This window comes from Sander vitreus, chromosome 13 (genome assembly GCF_031162955.1).
Source record: "Sander vitreus isolate 19-12246 chromosome 13, sanVit1, whole genome shotgun sequence".
Taxonomy (NCBI): domain Eukaryota; kingdom Metazoa; phylum Chordata; class Actinopteri; order Perciformes; family Percidae; genus Sander; species Sander vitreus.
Genome location: NC_135867.1, coordinates 26,170,728 through 26,184,502, shown reverse-complemented (window position 1 = coordinate 26,184,502; position 13,775 = coordinate 26,170,728). Strand labels below are relative to the sequence as shown.

The 13,775-nt window shown below is 42.2% G+C and overlaps 1 protein-coding gene across 1 annotated transcript in view; it reads right to left on the bottom strand.

The window, feature by feature from the left end:
* Positions 1 to 3,220: 3,220 nt before the first annotated feature.
* The window catches only part of LOC144527661 (spectrin beta chain, non-erythrocytic 4-like), a 29,641-nt gene continuing 19,086 nt past the window's right edge, over positions 3,221 to 13,775 (bottom strand). Inside the window, exons 2-10 of the mRNA XM_078265868.1 lie at positions 13,238 to 13,501; positions 11,397 to 11,645; positions 10,843 to 10,932; positions 9,848 to 10,126; positions 9,627 to 9,757; positions 9,254 to 9,458; positions 4,716 to 4,961; positions 4,445 to 4,579; positions 3,221 to 3,466 (exon numbers count right to left, since the gene is read on the bottom strand). Of these exons, the coding sequence (XP_078121994.1) occupies positions 3,221 to 3,466; positions 4,445 to 4,579; positions 4,716 to 4,961; positions 9,254 to 9,458; positions 9,627 to 9,757; positions 9,848 to 10,126; positions 10,843 to 10,932; positions 11,397 to 11,645; positions 13,238 to 13,501 (1,845 nt within the window). The remainder of the gene's footprint in view (positions 3,467 to 4,444; positions 4,580 to 4,715; positions 4,962 to 9,253; positions 9,459 to 9,626; positions 9,758 to 9,847; positions 10,127 to 10,842; positions 10,933 to 11,396; positions 11,646 to 13,237; positions 13,502 to 13,775) is intronic.

The window sequence follows — 13,775 nt, the reverse complement described above, 5'->3', positions numbered from 1 at the left end:
GACCACAACAACCCAACAACATATAGCTGAATCAAGTCATTTTATGGTTATAAATTATTTTGTGACATAGAGACAGAGCGCAGTCCCGCCCCCTCCGGAGTGGAAAACAACTCTCCGCTCTCCATTGACTTGTATTGCGTGACTGTGCTTCCTCGTCGATTCTGTCTGCTAGCAAACAACAGAAAAATGCCTAAAAGCTGCTGCGATGTGATATGCACATAGACTGCACTCCCAACAATGTAAATAGTCCATAATACAAGTTTTTATAAGCTGTCGAACCAAAAACTGAGCTTTTATGAAGACAAAAGTGGATACAGACGTGAAAAATAAGCAAGACGAATAAGAAGACTGTGGGATTCTTCTCACACTAAGCTAATGTTAGGCGTTACGTGTGCACTGTGCAGCAAGCATTTTGTTACCAAGTCAAATATCCAAATGTCAGTTTTAGGCTAATTATATTTCTGTAAGTAAAACTAAAGCATTTTTGTACACAGTATGCAACTTTTGTTATAGGGGAATGTGGGAAAAATCAGAATGCTATAGTATTAAGTTTGCAAGTGCCTTAATTAGCTTGCTAATAGCTAACATTAGCTTACTAACAGCTAACTTGCCCTCTCTGGTAGACATAGGTTGCTAAAATAATCATTTGACATGTTTGAATCAGATGTTTTTGGCTAGCTACAGGCACTTTAGTGTTTCAGTTGTATATTAGTTGCATACTGTGGCGGCCATTGTTTAAGCCTCCGGTGGGCGTGGCTTTCAGAGTATATGACAAGATGTGCTGTGTTGGACTTTGTTAGCCTGACCTCCTCTGATGCGGGGTTGCCTGCAGCTATAAGGATCTTGCCCAGATCTGCACACTGCTGTATGGTCTTGCTGCGCCCGTCTACTTTGGCTTTCAGATCCTGATGTTGTTTCATCATCACTTCCAGAGCCGTCAAATCCCTGAGGAGGAATAGATCAGATTATTCAGGTTAAATGAAGCAAAACAGTGGATCCTCATACCTGCAGAGTGTAACATGTTAGCTTTGTGCTTCACAAGTATACAAGTTGACATACTGTAATACAGTACTAGTGCTAATACGATGAATGAGGTATAAAAGGATGAATAATAATGACTTTGGTGATACCCTGACTTTTCCTGTAGCACCAGCAGTTGAACCATCTTACACCATCCTCACACAAAGACAATGTAATACTTGCATGTACACAACATGATAAAACATTCTGATAGGCTTTTTAAAAGATTATTTTTGGGGCATTTCACCTTTATCTCTGATAAAGTACAGTGGAGACATTGACAGGAAGTGTGGGGAAAGATAGATGGGGATGACATGCAGTAAAGGCTGGATTTGAACTGGGAACGTTATGCTTACATGGTATGCATCTTAAATCAATGTTAGGGCACTGTAATGGCCTATTGCCAGAAAATGAATGGACAATAATTTTGATATTCAATGAATCATTTAAGCCATTTATTAAGCAAAAATGCCAAACATTTATTGGTTCCAGCTTCACAAATGTGAGTTAACTCAATTTTATTTAGCCTTAAATCACATTTGCCGCAAAGTGTTATACAATCTCCACAGCACCTTCTATCCTCAGATAAATCTTTAGACCCTTGGTGTTTGCTTTTCTCTGATTTTTGTTTTATTGTAAATCGATCATCTTTGTGTTTAGGAATGTTGATTGGACAAAACAAGCAATTTAAAGACACCATTTTTTACTGGGCTTTTTTCTTTCTTTCTTTTTTACTTTATCTGACATTGTAAAACCTAAACCACTGGTTCCCAAAGTGGGGTCCTTGAGGGAGTTCAGGGGGTCCCCAGCAAAAGGTGGAATCATTTATTTTCACTATAATTCCATTCATATGCAACACAATGGCAATAACACTTTCTGCAATAAAACATCTGAGCAAAAATCCTATCAGATGGGGGACCCAGGGACCAAATCTTATCAAATGGGGGTCCATGGTCTAATTTGTGTCTTTGACATGAAAAAGTTTTGGGATCCACTGACCTACAACAATTAATTGATTAGAAAATAAGCCACAGACCAACCAGTAATGCAGGTAAGGCTGCAAGTAATTATTATTTTAATTATTTTTAATTAATTCTTTCAATTAATTGTCTTTAAAATGTCTTGTTTTGTCCAACTATCAGCTGAAAACCCAAATATATTCAGTTTACAATCACATCAAGACAAAGTAAAGCAGAAAATCTCCACAACTGAGAAACTGGAACAAGAGGTTTAGCTACTGGAATTTTTGGTTAAGAAAAAGACTTAAATGATTGAATAATAATAAAAAATATTAGCTTTTTCTGATCAGCCTAATGGAAAAAAATCTTTGAGTCCCGTAGTGTGTATGTTCGTGCATATGTCATGTCAACAGCGGGTGAAAAGATTGGAAGCCAAGTAGATGTGTTGCAAGCTTACTGTACAGTGGAACTGGCTGGGTGAAAAGACAAATACTGGCAGTGTAAAATGTATATTCCTCGATTACATTGTATGAAAAATTGAATAACAGATGTCATGTGAAATTAGGTCAAGGTGGCACAGCTGCCTAATTCGACACTACACAGTGATGAAATTCGGTCTACAAGGAATGCTCAAGACCACAGAGACTTTCAGTTAACTGAACACTGAACAAAACACAAAATGCAGCTACTAAAACCTGGACCACATACTGTATACCACACGTGTCAAACTCAAGGCCAGTGGGCAAAATACGGCCCCTTGCAAATTTTGATCCCGCCCGCATATCAATTTTGGTCCACCTAGATGTGCGCCAAACCAAAAAGACGAGAAACGATTTTCAAACTGCAGTTACAAGACACTCAAAGCAGAATTTGGCAGATATGCCGACTTTGAGACTCAGAAATTCCCCCAGAACCAGAGAGTTTTCATATTCAGGCTGTGAAACAGGTTGCTGTAAAACATTTGAATCATTAATCATCATCATAATCATTAATGCTAAACTCTACAATGGCTAAGGAACTTTTTTGCTGACTTTTTGGCTTTATGTCGACCAAACTGTAAGAAAGCTATATGAGACATGCAATAATACAAAGATATTTGACTTTTGATTATATAAAAGCATGTCTGGCCCTTGATGTGATTCTCATTTTGCAGTGTGGTAAAGTTGAGTTTGACACCCCTGCTATATGTATACAAAGGGTTTTATGTACATCCCAATACAGCTTCAAAGACAGCAGATATCTTACCTGGGCTCATCCCATCCTATCTGGCCCATGATGCCTTCCATCCACATCAGGTTTTCACGCACCACTGAGAAGAACTGCACCTTGTCTGTTACTGAAGTGACCTGGACGCGACTGGCCTCACAGGAGCTCAGCAGCTCCTTCCAGGCGTCCATCACTTCCTGCTCTTTGACCATGATGGCCTCCGCCTTCTCACCAGCATAGATGGTTCTCAACTGGGCAGCGTTCTCCTGCAGCTGCCTCACCTGCACCAAGACAGGATGAAGGGAGTTAGTTTCTTCATCGCGGTATCATCACAGTGTAGAACAATGGTTGTGTTTGTCGAAATTGAACTGAACTGATTTAATTTTTTTTTTGCCTGTTGGTCGAACAAAACAAACAAACAAGCACGTGTTTAAGTAAACTCATTTTTTTTCACTTCATGTTCCACGAGCTCGGTCTGAACTTAGAAAAACTGCTTTTAGTTTCAGTGCACCCGACTCCTGGAACAAATTACAGCACTTTCTTAAAATCAACTCAATTGTGCCTCTTGGACAATTTAGAAATCTGGTTCTTAACCTGCAAACTTCTACTTGTAACTGCTTTACATAATTGTATTTTCTTTTGCATCCCTATTATCCTAATTTGTTTATCAAATCAGTTTCCAATTCAGAATGTTTTATTGTCTCTCTATATTTCTTATGATTGTACTTTCTGTGTTGTTCTGTTTTTGTCTTTGTAATCTGACTCGATGACATTGAAAATGAAGGTCGCCCCTCAATGGTTCAATAAAGGTTGAATGAATGAATGAATGAATGAATGAAGCCTAAGGCAGAGGGGAAGCAACCTTTACTATCAAGAGAGCCATTTTGGCCCAAAAAAATGTAAAGAAATCTATCTCGGGCTGCAAAACATATTCAAGCCTTATGATGAAGCTAATACAGTCTATTTAAGTCTAAATTAACAAACCAACATTACTAATTATTGGCGGTATTTCCGGCGGCAATGGAGCAATCCCGGAAGTGGAACGTTGTGGATATAGACAATAGAGGGGCTAACGAGTGGCAGGTTGCCTACCCCTGGCCTTAGGGCTAGGTAAGTCCATAGATGTGGCCTACGATACAGGGTTAGTGTTTATTTCTCCAAAAAAAGTTTGGTGAAATGTATACGCCCCCATCCTTGTGCTCATGAGCTGCAAGTACTCTGTGTGACTGATGGGTTCAGAAAGCAATCATATCACTTGCCTGTGCAACTAGCAGCTGAAGGGCATGCTCAAAGGAGTGCATGAGCCTCTGCAGGGTGGCTGGATTGGTGATGTTGGCTTGGCACGCCCTCACCTCTGGCAGCTGCTTCATCTTCCCTGCGATCTGAGCCAAGACCTACAACACAGGACAGCGTCGTTATGACGAGCACTTTAAAAATAGCAGCTGTATGTCACGGCCAGACTTGTCTACCTTTTTGAAATGAAGAACACTGTACACCTGAATCCTAGGCGGATATTTGTTTGGACTGTACCTCTTTACAGTCAGTGAAGAACTTGTGCAGCTGGTGCGACGCTGCCAGCATCTGCCTGCGCGTCTCCATCAGCTCCAGGAGGTCGGCCCACGACTCGTTCAGTCCATCCTTCCACTCGGCGATGGTGGCCGCGTCCGAGTGGCCGCAGTCGATCATCTCGTTAACCATTTTGTTCACCTGCTCCATGCGCTGCTGGCCAATGCTGTTGGTTTCTGAGGCAAACTTGGTGAATCTCTCCTGAAGCACCTGGAACACGCACAAAGCACACAACACTGCTGAAACTGGACACAATAACACAAGCTTAGTGATTCTGTTGATACAATGCAATAATGCATTAACTGATGCAGTACCACCTTTATGAATTTCATATTAACTGTTTGAGACAGAGCGTTCTGCTAAGAATTTTGTTGCTTTGTTGTTTAGATTATTGATTAATCGTTTGAGTTATGTTTCCAACAAAATGCCAAACATTTGCGTGTACTAGCCTATGAAATGTAACCTAGAATTCTAGATGCACCCAAATTTAATTTGCAGCCAGGGGGGCTAGGCACTCTCCATTGGCTTGCGAGCTGGAAAAACCAAACTCTGGTCAGGCCAATCACATTGTGTATAGAGTCGGTGGGCGGGCTTATGGCTGCTGCAGCTGGGAACAGCGGTCTTCAGGAAAACTTGGCGTTAAGCTTTTCTTTGAGAAAAGAACAAAGAACTGCACTGAAGTCATTCTTAAAAAAGGAAGATGAGAGTTTTGCCAACAGGATACGGCAAAAGTTTAACCTATCAACTAGCGTTGCTCTGCCTGGTTGTAGCTCTATCTTATTGCGTGCAGAGTGAATTTGAAAGACAACCGTTTATCCCGCCCCTCGGATTGAGCCCTGCCAATGGTGAGTTCCCAGACCCAACATCTGGATGTGGGTCTGGCTTGTCAGTCAGAATAGGCTATATGTTAATAATAAAGATATTCATAACTTTTTAAATAACATAAAAATGATTGGATGTGTGTGTGCGATAGAAGTCATGAATGAAACAGTAACGCTCTTTGCTACTTTGCCTACTTTTTCTTCATCAACCCAAACGCTTGAAAACTATACAGCTGTACAGATGCACAGTCGCAGTTAGTCCTATAATATCAATCTGAGCCTTTAGTCTCTCCCAATCAAATGATGATACCATTGTATTTAGAGTATTTATAGCAGTTGTATCGCTTTTATATCTGTTCTGTTCTTTCAGTAAAAAACAAAAACCCAGACGGTTTTATTTATATCAGTCACATTCTGCGACGCCCTGACGCCATAATAGATCTATAGTTGGAATAACTGGAGCAGCAGTCATCAAAGATCAGGTGTCTTTGAAACGGCTGCTTTATGAATCCCACACAATAGGACAGTTGGGTTGCTGTGCGTCATGAGTAACTGCTGTCTCCTCAGAATGACGCTGGAATGAGCGAGGATGTCCCATATGGTAAACTTCCTTCATCTTCGCGTCTCTCTCTCTCTCTCTCACAGGAGCCCCGTTAGCCACATGGAAAGCCCCCACTGTCAGACAGGTGTTGATTAAACTCCATAGTCATTTTGTATCTGTAGTTTGTGCGTTTTAGTGTTGAAGTAATTGTGTCCACCAATTGTCTAGGTTATCTAGGGGGAAATGACTGTAAGGCATGCATTTTATGCATATACGTTAGTATGATCTTTAAAATCAAAAAGAAGTTTATTCTTCCACCATCACATGGGTTTTATTAAAATAGTATTGTTGTAGGCCTGCACGATATGAGGAAAATATGCGATAAAGTTGTGGAATATCGCAATAACGATATTACGTGCGATAAATAAACAGATATTGAAATGTACTCAGTTCTGCCTTTCTGCTGCTTTCAGTATTCTGCTAAAATACAACACAGGGCTTGTTGGATTTAAAACAAATTAAAGGAAATCATTTTCAGCATTCTTTTGTTGAACAAATTTAAAATTGAATTGAATGTAAAAGGCAACACTAAAAGTGACATTTTAAAGTGCAGTTTTCTGCTGATATTTTCTTTTAACTAACACAAAAAATCTGTCTGTGTCTGTCGTGATATGTCGCAGCCTTTTTCGCCAGATGTTTATCTAGGCAGTTAACGCGATGGCGATTAAAAAAGCAATTTATTGTGCAGTCCTACATTGTTCTATTTTTTTTATCACTAGAAGGACTTAAGGACAGTGGTACCCAGGTGTCATTCAGGTCAGTGTCCAACATAAGCTCATAACCTTGCCAGGCAGAGGAGTACTTCAACTCTGTGTCTCCATGGCAGATGGAAGACGTAACCGCTGTATGATAAGACAGTGCTGTCTCACCCTGCCAAGGCCATGGAGGAAGTCATCACATAACACATTGGTTGCATCTCATAACCCTTAAATTGCCCTCTGGACTCCTCCACTTGCTTCCCTACCTCGCGTCTTAGTCCCTCGACTCGAGGAAGTCATGCAAGGAGAGAGGCAACGAGCAAATGTGTTTTTGAGGCATGAGACGTCCTTTCCTCTGAAACGTCACATGAATTGGTCAGCTGTTTGGGCGGAGTTAGCACAGGCTTTCAGCTGCACGGCTTCCAGGAAGGCTGCTCTCGTGTATCCTCACCTATAGCTCCTCGATTATCCCTCCTCGATGCTCGCTCCTCGGGGCAGAAATAAGAGCTTTGAGACAGACTTCCCCCGAGGAGGGACAGAACAACTTCCGCTTTGGCAGAGGACCGAGGAGTCGAGGAGCTATTAAATAAGGGTTATGAGATGCAGCCATTGTGTCTGTACTGAGATATTTGGGCGCGCGCTATATCTTTGTTTTCATTGAAGGTTCAGCCAAACGTAACGTGTCCAGCAGGAGAAGTTCCCATATTATGCTCATTTTCAGGTTCATAATTGTATTTTGAGGTTGTACCAGAATAGGTTTACATGGTTTAATTTTCAATAAACACCATATTTTTGTTGTAGTGCACATTGCTGCAGCTCCTCTTTTCACCCTGTGTGTTGAGCTCTCTGTTTTAGCTACAGAGTGAGACATCTCACTTCTGTTCCATCTTTGTTGGGAGTCGCACATGCTCAGTAGCTAGGTAAGGATCACATCAGCTAGCTAGCTGTTTCTCTAACTTCAGTAGTACAAGGCAGGATTAGCTGGGAGACTTCTTCTAAACGAGGGCGCACTTCCAACTTTGCGTGGAATACCTGCAGAACAGGGACATGGAAGTAAGTAAGTAAGTTCTTTTGTAGATCATGGTGAACTTGTGTGTGTTGTAGCAATGTTTTGCCATTGTTGCCAGTGTTTCGGCTAGTGACGTAGAAAGCCGTGCAGATTGTGACCAGCTCACCCGGAGACTGAAGGCAGGACACATTCAGAAACCGTATCTCACTCAGAACAGCATTGATGGTTTTATGCGTGGAAGTTTGTATGCGTGTGGAAGCACCAGAGACACAAAATAACACCCCAAATCCCAGAAAAAGTAATAATCTTAAAACCAAAAAAATTATCTTAAAACAAAAAACAACTAAAAAACACAAACAACAAATAAATAAGTCTGAGCTTTGTCATAGCTGGTAAGCAGAAAACTACGTCCTGACATGATGGGACTATGTGTACTGTGTTTACTATTACTGTTTTCACACTTGGCCTCTAATTAAGTGTGAAAGCAAGCAACACTTCTGTGAAAATTAAAGTATTTATTCCAGTAATTGCATCAAAAAAGCAATTGCATTTCATAGTTTTGATGTGAAATACGTCATATAGTTCATGGTGTTCTCTCATAAATTACTCGTATCACAAGTTGAATATGTCCTGTGGTTGGAGTAGTGTAGCAACCACACAAGCACAAGCTTCCGCGTGGTCTGCAGAGGGCCACAGGTCTGGAATGAGGTTGATAACACTGGAAAAATAACTTTGTCTGTGTCTTCTTTCAAAAAGAGACTAAGACCACAGCTACTACTAAAATATTTAAGTTTGACAGCCGGCAACTTCTAAACTAGTGACTCTGAAATCCTTTGATTTTATTCTACTGTGGGTGGCTGTGGCTCAGTGGTAGAGCGGTCGCCTGCCAATCGGAAGGGCAAGATACTGAACCCTGAGTTGATGAATGTGAATGTTTATCTGATGAGCAGGTGGCACCTTGTATGGCAGCCTCGTCCACAGTGTGTGAATGTGTGTGAATGGTTCCTGTACTATTTAAAAGTGCTTTGAGTAGTTGTGTTAGTCTAGTAGACTAGAACGCTATCTATAAAAACAGTCCATTATTGTGGCTTGTTATAGGTTAATGTGTATTGTATTTGATCTATTTAACCAATGCTTAGACTGATGGACTAAATGTCTTAGTTAGGGTTTCTTCTTTTGTAAATGATATTGTAGAACACAGTAGTATTTATAATGTGTAATATTTGCTAGTGTCTCCCTATACACAAGCTTCAGATAGCTTACCAGGGTGTCCCATTCCACATATCTGCAGTATGTCTTATGGTTGTACTTGTCTTTTAACTTTTGTCAGTAAATTGAATTGAATTGAAGCCAAACGGTGTTGACGGACTGACCGTGACATCCTCAAGGTCTTGGCCCAGGTCAGTGGAACTGGCCACCGTCTCTCGCTCAGTGATCCACTTCTCTAACTCTTCCACGTCCTTGTTGAGCTGATAGAGCCAGTACTGCTGCTCCAGCTTGGTCTTCCTGTGCTCCACCATGTCCTTCAGAGACACATACAGCCGGTCTATGTGGGACTGCTGCTTGGTGATCTGCTCACTGTTGAAAATGGAGAGAAAACTACATGTTACAGCTACCAACAAGACAATGCCACCCTTATAGTAACCTACACGGTAGATTAGAGCATGCAAAAATTAAACTTTCCTCTTTTCTTGGGCTATATGTGCTGCTTTGTGAGTGCACGTGAGACGGTGGGTCAGGCCACACCTTTCTGGGTGTCCGAGTTCTCGTAGACGCTGGCATTGCTGGGATAGCATGCCTACTGTCTCTGCATATGTTTCCACCGTTTGCTCCAGAGCCAGGTGGGCCTTCAGCAGCTGCAGGGTGCTCGCTTCGTCCTGAGAAATATCAGAATGATGTCAGGGTACAGGTTTCACTTTCACATTTATGCCAACAAATAACCGTATGAGCGCTGGGGCTGTCCTTACCGTGCCTTTCTCTTCATTGACCAGATGGAGCTTCTGACCTGACAGCCAGGACTCCACTTTGGCCGCCTCGCTGTAGTACTGCTGAGCCTGCAGCGTGGCATCCAGCATCACGCACCTCCTCTCTGTCTCCAGCTGCAAAACCTCCCACAGCTGGCGCACATGCCCCGCCCCTTCACGCACAAACTCCACCTCAGGAGTCCTCAGCGAAGCGATGATCCCCGCCCGGTCCAGAACCTCCTCCACACGGGCGCGCCGACCCGTCAGCTCCCTCTGGAGAGTCTGAAGGACCAATCACAATCACAATCACAATCAGAATACTTTATTGATCCCCTCAGGGAAATTATTTAGTTGCAGTTGCTCACAGTCAAATTCAAGGTAAAATAAGAGTTGGAAAAGAGCAAGTCAATAAGTGTATAAAGTAAGATAGCAATAAAGAAATATAGAAAAGAAATAAAAATGAAATAAAAATGAAAATGAAAATAAAAACGCTAAGTAGAAGTGAAGTGAGGTTAGGTTAGAAGTAAGATTAGGTTAAAAAGATTGTTTCAAATGGATTGTACAAATTCTATTGTAGTGCAGTGTCAACATAAATACAATACGAACATAAATAAGTACAGTGTGAATAATAAGTAGCAGCAGTGAATAAATAACACATTTTGCATATGTAGCTGATAAATTATTGCAGCAAGTAGTTATTGTACATTAAGCGTGTAACACTCAGAGGGAGGAGTTATATAGTTTGATGGCCACAAGCAGGAACGATGTCCTTTGGCACTCTGTGGTGCATTGTGGGTGTCTGTGGGTGTCTGAGTGTGTCGCTAAAGGAGCTCCTCAGACAGACCAGTGTGTTGTGGAGTGGGTGGGAGGAGTTGTCCAGGATGGGAGTGTATTTTGGACAGCATCCTCCTCTCTGACACTGTCAAATCAGAGCTAAGTTCCCACACTGAGCGGGGTAAGGTCACATTCCAGCTGAACATGAGCCAAATGTCACTTACCTGGTTCTTTTTTACATGCTGCTGTACACCCTGGAGGTTATTCCCATAATCCTTACAGGAGGCCAAGGGAAGCCGCTCCTGAATCCACATCTACAGAAGAGAATGAAAAACAATGTGTATGGAAGAGGAAACACGTGGAAGGAAACAGGGCTGAGCCATTAATCGTTTTCAAATCGAATCGCGATTTGAAAGAATGCGATTAGCTGATCGTGAAGACCGCCATTAATCCAGAGGAACATATTTAGTTGAATGTTTGGTGTAACATTTGGTTTAACATTTGTTATTCCTTGTTTCATTATTATATTTACTGTTTTTCCATAAGCTAAATGCTGGAATAATGTTACACGTCACAGATGTCCTATCTTCAGCGGATGTTTCATTTATTTTGTATTACTTTAATTAACATGATGGTAGAAGGTGCAATATGTAGCTAAAAAAAAAAAAAAATCGTAATCCCAATATCTGGCAGGAAAATCGCAATTTGATTTTTTTTTCGTCCCAAATCGTTCAGCCCTAGAAGGAAAGGATGGGAGAGACAAGAAGCGTGCACTCACCATCTCATCCTCCAGGTCCTGGGCGACTTGATGCATCTCTTTGGAAGCCAGCAGGATGCGGCGTCTCTCCTTCAGGGGCTCAATGAGGCGGACGATGCGAGTCTCTACCACGCCTGACTGCTCGCCGGCCTCCGTGTCACCGCCCACCCTGTCACCTGCCATCATCCCTCGCTGGGGTAGGCAGACCCCCTGCAAGCTACCCAGCTCTCCCACATCCTTGTAAAAGTCCCCTATCTGAGACTCCATAGCCTGCACCGGAAGGGAGGGGAAGGTCATGTTACAGCCATGTGAGGGATGGACAAACGCAGCACATCAGCTGTTTTTCTATTGGAACATTTCAGGGTTATGTAATGGACTGCCTCGCTTTAAGGAAAACAAGCATATGGTGCATATTTTTTAATGCCACTGAACCTCTTGCTTAAGAACACACCACAACAGCGGCCTCCGTGGACACATGTCAGAGCTGGGGGAAATGACATCAACTGCATTGAGCTGAAGTATGCAGTCTGTCAGAAGCATTCGCTGCATCAAGGCAGATTAGAGAGTTTTAGTTCTACAAACATTTCTCATGGCCAAAGGTGCTGTGGAGGTAGAAATCATCTTTTTGTTACATATCACACGGTGTAGACCAGGGGTCTTTAACGTTTTTTAAGCCAAGGACCCCTCAGCTAAAAGAGACACGGAGCCGGGACCCCCTAGTACATATTTTATAAAATGAAGTTGCATAATAAACTGGGCTTACAATAACGTGTAGGGCGGCCTAAAGCCTTTATGCATACCTTTTTTGCATAGAATACTAAGCTATTCAAATAGCCTAATAATTGTTATATAATATATCTTCAACAGGGGGTCTGGGACCCTTAGAGGGTCCTCAGAGTCAATGTAAATTATTGTTACTTTTAGATTTTCTTTTTCTTCAAAAATTAAGTCTTAACATGACTCCAACATATTATTAGCAAATATAAATCCCCACTGATGATAGGCTTACTGGCCTATAGGTAAGCCACTAAGTAATCACTGTGGCACATGTATGTTTTAACATTAAAACATGATTTACAAAATCATGCCAACAATTATTTATCAGTATTGTATGCACTAAAAAGGTACAGTATGTATAAAGGCTTTAGGCCGCCCTACACGTTATTGTAGGCCCAGTTTAAATGTGCACTATGAGTTCCTGCATGGTTTCAGCGCGATTTAATTTTTGTCTCAAATCGTAGGCCTCTCTCCTTGATCCGCTAGCTGCCTGCCCCCTGAACACACCGTGAAAAAGCCCGGTCTCAGGAGACAGCACAGGGGTCGTAAACGTCAAACAAACACTAGAGGCACAGGATAGGCATAAAAATACAACAAACACGTTCCAGCCAATCACCGACAAGATGGTTGGGGGAGGGGGTGGGGTTTAGTCAGTTAGTCATGACAGTTACGGAAACATGGGGGGAGGGGCGAGCTTGCTCTGTTTTTTTTTTATTTACTTGGAACGTCAACAGAAGTAATGTCATGCAGGAACGCATAGTGCACCTGTAATACCTGTGCACCTTCATTTTATACAACATATGTAGTAGGGGGACCCTGCTCCATCTCTCTTTCAGTTAACGGGGGCCTTGGCTTAAAAAAACATTAAAGACCCCTGTGTTAGACAAAGCTGAGGAAACAGAAGTCAGAGGATAACCAACTGATGGTGCTAACCACCAATTTAATCATTTGTGTCTGGAGAGCCACTCCGTTTCATACGTGAGAGTGTTTCGTATATGAAAGAATCATTTGGGTTTCAGTGACACTATTTCAAGAGACGGTGCCAACAAGGTCTCAGAGAGACCCTGGGGAGCTTTGAGACTTGCCTGGAATTTCTGGAGTTGCTCATTGAAGGTGGGCAGATGGTGTGCCTGCTCCAGCTGGGGGGGCTGCTGCTCTAGGTGGGAGAGCTGGTGGTCCAGGTCCGAGTAGCTCTTCACCGCCGGCTCAGGCTTGTTGTTTTCAAAGAGCTGGCGCGCCTTGGCCTTGGTGGTGCTCTCCAGGTCGCACCAGCACTCTCTGATCTCCTCCAGCTTCTGCTGAACGACTGAACGCAGCTCCGGCTTCTCCTGGATCAGCTCCAGACCCTCCTGGAGACAGGAAGGCATGACTGTTCAGGACCACTTGTTAATAGCATCAATAGCATCAATTTAACCCTCTGAGGACAAAAGTCCAAGTTATGTTTGAGAACACTTCTACTCAAAAAGCGATTTATTTACTATTCTATTCATATATTACGCTACCTTTGTGAACCCAAGACTTTTGTAAACTCATTTCAAGCACCAAAACAATTGAGTGGAGGTATGTTTTCACAAGCAAGTGGAGAAATATTTCCGCATTAGGGCCAAATTATCTCTTCACACA